Source organism: Opisthorchis viverrini (assembly GCF_000715545.1).
Source record: "Opisthorchis viverrini unplaced genomic scaffold opera_v5_279, whole genome shotgun sequence".
NCBI classification, from domain to species: Eukaryota; Metazoa; Platyhelminthes; class Trematoda; order Opisthorchiida; family Opisthorchiidae; genus Opisthorchis; species Opisthorchis viverrini.
In genome coordinates this window covers 416467-422385 of record NW_008751940.1, presented here as the reverse complement: position 1 = coordinate 422385, position 5919 = coordinate 416467, and the positions used below count along the sequence as shown (strand labels likewise).

Below are 5919 nucleotides of genomic sequence, written 5' to 3'. Positions count from 1 at the left end.
TCCATATTACTATATGGATCAGAAACCTGGCCGCTGCGCGCCGAGGACGTCAAAAGACTTTCAGTGTTTGACCATCGATGTCTTCGGAGCGTTGCCCGAATCTGGTGGGAACACTGGATCAGCAATGCTGAAGTACGTCGAATGGTATTCGGGAGAAATAATTCTTCCTCGATAGATGAACTGATCACACTCCACAGGTTGCGCTGGCTTGGCCACGTTCTGCGCATGCCAGGCGACCGATTTCCTCGAAGGGCTCTTTTCGCCCAACCATATAAAGGTGGAAGAGAGCCAGAGGCGGTCAAACAATGACTTGTTGGTGAAGTATGAAAGCCATTACCAGCAAACTCAACTGGCTGGTCATTGCCGTCTTCCTAGATGGGGACCCCGAGCCGAGCCCATCAATGGCCAATGCATATCTCCTTTTCCACACCCGCCCCCCTCTTGACAATCCATTGACAGTGCTGTGTGTACGCATCAGCTCCCGCCCGCAATGCGCAGCTACCTCCCCCTCCCACCAAATCATCGGTGAACGAAACTTCAGCAGCTACAACCCTTGTACGACGAGTACGCAGTTATTACAGCTGACAATGGTGATGATGATGGCCAGGCAGTCGGTATTTTTATCCATAAACGTAGCAGCCATGTTGTGGGTTTCGGATTAGAAAAGGCCGACTTTATGGTCCAGTTGACTGATTAACTTTTACCGCACCTGTTGACATACAGTTAGTTACATAAATAGTTGATATATACATTTTTCGCTTGCTTATCCAACTCTAGCTGAATCTGTATCATCCTATTTGGCACCGCCACTTGGTCGGATCGGCCCGTTCATGAAGAAGAAATCGAATCCGTGTACTTGTTCTTAAACCCAATAGACTTGGGAATTATAATAGGTGAAATCAGTTAGCAGAAGTAGCGTTTTCATCTTTACGTCGTGGAAACCACGGTCTGCTTATTGGAAAAACTGACTTGAAAACCCACTTTCGTCACACTCAGGAAATTCACGAGCCCTGCATATCTGATGTCGTGGAACCGTACAACGTTAGACATGGTGGAACTTTTCTCATCTATACCAATCTGATTTTAAATGTATTCTCCAATGGCATCGGATTTATCAACAAAATCCACCATACTGGTAAGAAAAAGTTCCAAAACTCCGTGTTTCTTGCAGTTAATCACGACGACGTTTAATTCACAGTTGGCGTTATCGATAGTAAATTTATTGAGTTGAATACTTCTGGTCGTTGTTGCGTATGTCTCATATTGAGTTAGAAGGGGTTGACGTAATCAACTCTCAGTTTGTTCTGCGCGCTCCGGATGTGCTCCGCGAATATGCCCTTCCGATACGTTTAAGTGCATAGTCTATGAGTTTACAAATGTACCTGACGTTCGTAGTGTCAGAACGCCGTATACCAGAAACCGTTCCGCTTAATATGCCCTTGTTGACGAATGAATAAATAACGGGTGACTAAGGTGCCTCCCAAAGTCAGCCTTGTTTCTTCAACCTCACTGGTTGTGTAGACTTCACTTCCGTACTTCAACTACAATCGGCCTTGACGTATGAACTCCTATACATGCCCCACATTCACTTTAATTTTGTTTCTGCGTCTGCAGCTGCCGATGTTCCTCCCCATCTTATACTTGATTGTCAACTTTGGCATTGGAATATTCTCCATCTACAACGCACCGCTCAACTCGCTGATTTGTCTCGGTCTGATGGCAATGGGTATACCACTTTACATAATCGGTATCGCGTGGAAAACCAAACCTCGTGTGATTGAGTCTGCTTCATGTAAGTTGGTCCACGACTATCCTTTTGCTTCGGTATGTTAAGCGTTTCACGGTGGAAGAGAGCCAGAGGCGGTCAAACAATGACTTGGTAGTGAAGTATGAAAGCCATTACCAGCAAACTCAACTGGCTGGTCATTGCCGTCTTCCTAGATGGGGACCCCGAGCCGAGCCACATCAATGGCTAGAGACATTGTCAGATATGTCCCAGTCGCGCCCTCAATGGCGCTCGTGCATCAAAGCTATTGCCTCCAATGCATATCTCCTTTTCCACACCCGCCCCCTCTTGACAATCCATTGACAGTGCTGTGTGTACGCATCAGCTCCCGCCCGCAATGCGCAGCTACCTCCCCCTCCCACCAAATCATCGGTGAACGAAACTTCAGCAGCTACAACCCTTGTACGACGAGTACGCAGTTATTACAGCTGACAATGGTGATGATGATGGCCAGGCAGTCGGTATTTTTATCCATAAACGTAGCAGCCATGTTGTGGGTTTCGGATTAGAAAAGGCCGACTTTATGGTCCAGTTGACTGATTAACTTTTACCGCACCTGTTGACATACAGTTAGTTACATAAATAGTTGATATATACATTTTTCGCTTGCTTATCCAACTCTAGCTGAATCTGTATCATCCTATTTGGCACCGCCACTTGGTCGGATCGGCCCGTTCATGAAGAAGAAATCGAATTACTTGTCTTGTTCTTAAACCCAATAGACTTGGGAATTATAATAGGTGAAATCAGTTAGCAGAAGTAGCGTTTTCATCTTTACGTCGACCACGGTCTTTATTGGAAAAACTGACTTGAAAACCCACTTTCGTCACACTCAGGAAATTCACGAGCCCTGCATATCTGATGTCGTGGAACCGTACAACGTTAGACATGGTGGAACTTTTCTCATCTATACCAATCTGATTTTAAATGTATTCTCCAATGGCATCGGATTTATCAACAAAATCCACCATACTGGTAAGAAAAAGTTCCAAAACTCCGTGTTTCTTGCAGTTAATCACGACGACGTTTAATTCACAGTTGGCGTTATCGATAGTAAATTTATTGAGTTGAATACTTCTGGTCGTTGTTGCGTATGTCTCATATTGAGTTAGAAGGGGTTGACGTAATCAACTCTCAGTTTGTTCTGCGCGCTCCGGATGTGCTCCGCGAATATGCCCTTCCGATACGTTTAAGTGCATAGTCTATGAGTTTACAAATGTACCTGACGTTCGTAGTGTCAGAACGCCGTATACCAGAAACCGTTCCGCTTAATATGCCCTTGTTGACGAATGAATAAATAACGGGTGACTAAGGTGCCTCCCAAAGTCAGCCTTGTTTCTTCAACCTCACTGGTTGTGTAGACTTCACTTCCGTACTTCAACTACAATCGGCCTTGACGTATGAACTCCTATACATGCCCCACATTCACTTTAATTTTGTTTCTGCGTCTGCAGCTGCCGATGTTCCTCCCCATCTTATACTTGATTGTCAACTTTGGCATTGGAATATTCTCCATCTACAACGCACCGCTCAACTCGCTGATTTGTCTCGGTCTGATGGCAATGGGTATACCACTTTACATAATCGGTATCGCGTGGAAAACCAAACCTCGTGTGATTGAGTCTGCTTCATGTAAGTTGGTCCACGACTATCCTTTTGCTTCGGTATGTTAAGCGTTTCACATGTCCATGTCTGGGTGTGCCCGTCAATATATAATCCGCTTGGTTGTAATCGTAATTGGCCTTTCCACCAGACATTCATTTGAGTGTGGGATGGTTCCTCGTGAAAACCTTAATCGACATCTTTTCAGAAGAGCTTGGTAAACAATCGGTAGTTTTTATTTGGTCAACGTTTCGCTTTTGACACAAAAGCTTCATCAGGCCACTTAATCGACATCATTCTGGAGATTTGAGACGTTGGTTTCCTTCAGAGAACAGACCCCATAGAACTGAAAAAATGCCATATGCTTCCCCTTTACAAATTGTAATATTACAGCAGAGGCATCATTTTATAACTCACGTATATATAAGATTACTGAACAACGGAATCATTCTTTTAAGACGAGATGTAAAATTCCATCCCACCCTCATAAACACTGTTGAGAAAATCAGGTAGAGTGAATGTCACTGCTAGATTTCAGAAAGTATGTGTCGCTATGACTATTGGTTGTCCTGTCTCGGAAGAAAATCTCCTTCATGGAAACGTTTTGGAGTTTCCCAAAGGTGTTCCCTCGAAAAATACGAGAGAACGTGAGAATATGAGTGAATTATATATGGACAGTTGGCATGTCGAATGCCTGGCTTGTGTTGGGTACCGTTTCCATGAAAATACCTAACCCGGTTACTCTAACCTACATAGAATGCACTTCTAACTCTACCTGGTCATCACCTTTCTCCTAACCTCTTCGCAACATCAGTGCATCACCCAAATACACACTGATGATATCTCCTTGTTTGGTGACAACAAGTTTGCAAGCTAACTATCAAGCTCGGCGAGCAGCCACCTTATCAACGACCGGTAAACGTACCTGAGCTACTGAAATTCCAAAATATTTCCAGGATCACATTTGATATTCATGGACACCCTTTTATAAGTGGAGCCTGAAAAGCCAACCAACACTGTACATAGGACAGTGTTTCTGCTCACTTGTTAGGAGCTCGAAACTATTTTATTCTACAGAATTTGTGACTAGCAACGCTCAGGTTGCCTGGTGAATTGACCATTTAAGGATATATTGCTCCCGTTATTGAGGGGCTTGATCAAGTCGCCATTTGTACGCAGCAGCTGAATAGCCTTTGCTTAAATAGCTGTTTTCAAGAGTGAGTTATGGTTCACATTTGGGTGCATTTTCCTTCTAAATTCGTTCGAACTATAGCGGGCAATGAACAATGGATGTTACTTGTGGCCAAAGTACCATGTCTTTCTCTCAAAACACATGCTGTTGGCGTTTTCCTTGTTTTTTTCGACTGTTTTGCTGGTTTTTTATCACTCGCCGGCTCATTTTCCCTTGAGCTGCTTGGTCGGTCGTTCTCAGCTATCCCCATGTGAAGGATATTATCTACAATGTACGAAAGTTGCTGTATTGAATATGCTTGCGATCAACGTTTCTATAGTGGCTCATATTTACCCGCTGTTGTGTAACTTAATAGACATACGGTTCTAGTTGACATCAAGGTGCTTTATAGTCCACCGTATTTTTTGACGGTGTGCTTCTAAATTACATCCCCAGCTATTCAAGATTTGCGTAACGCTTTACATTTGAGTGGTGTAAGGTTATCGACCTATCGAAATGGTTGTTTGACTATCCTGCATGGGATGCCGTTCCTATAGTGACTTCATTTAAGCGGCGCATCTAATTACTTCGAAAAGATTGGCAAGGATGATCTTTCGCAAGCTGGGAGGCAGGATCTTAATTCCTTCTGCATGTCCGCTCGGCTTTTGTTTAGTTTAAAGGTTCAAACTTTGCTACTATCACTGTGCGTGTCCCGTAAAAAGTAATATGAAGAAATCACAGCCATATGCGTTTTCTGGTCCTCGGGACGAGAGCCCAACTTCCCTCAACTGTTGCAACTGTTGCTCACCTTATCAGTGTGTTACCCAGCTTGTGATTGATTTACAATGTCGGTGTGCAGTCTGAAAAGCGCTTGACCTACGCATGTATCTGGTGAAAACAACAAGCGAACTTTTCTGTGAAATCAAGAGTTTCACATCAACAGAGTCTTTTCAACTGGCTTGAATTATCCGGACTTCATCGTTGAGGGGTAGGGAAGCCCTCTTTCTCATGATATGGTTAAGTGGCCGATACAGTTACGTTAACTCTCATACATCCGGGCTATCATGGAGCGGTCCAACTCAAATTATTTCAAATGTTGTCAGCGTTAACCAGAACAGCTAGATCAACTGGCGCTCCAAAATTCACTTACTGATGTGGATTGTTTCCAGCAATCGCTTGGGCCACGCTGAGTTACGCGCAAAACCCCGAAAGTCAAATCTTTCAACTGGAGGTTTAGCAACCAATTCGATATTATAAAGACAATGATAAAATAATAACATTTTACACACCTCAAATCGTGAGACTACACCGGCTTCTATACACCGGTTTGGGAAATTGCTTATTCCTAACCCCCAAAAAC

General features: G+C 43.8%; 1 protein-coding gene across 1 annotated transcript in view; it reads left to right on the top strand.

Moving 5' to 3' along the window:
* Positions 1-5919, top strand: part of T265_14874 (hypothetical protein) — a gene marked incomplete at both ends in the record, with an annotated part of 191826 nt that overhangs the window by 184785 nt on the left and 1122 nt on the right. Inside the window, 2 exons of the mRNA XM_009175619.1 lie at positions 1615-1824; positions 3241-3418. Of these exons, the coding sequence (XP_009173883.1) occupies positions 1615-1824; positions 3241-3418 (388 nt within the window). The remainder of the gene's footprint in view (positions 1-1614; positions 1825-3240; positions 3419-5919) is intronic.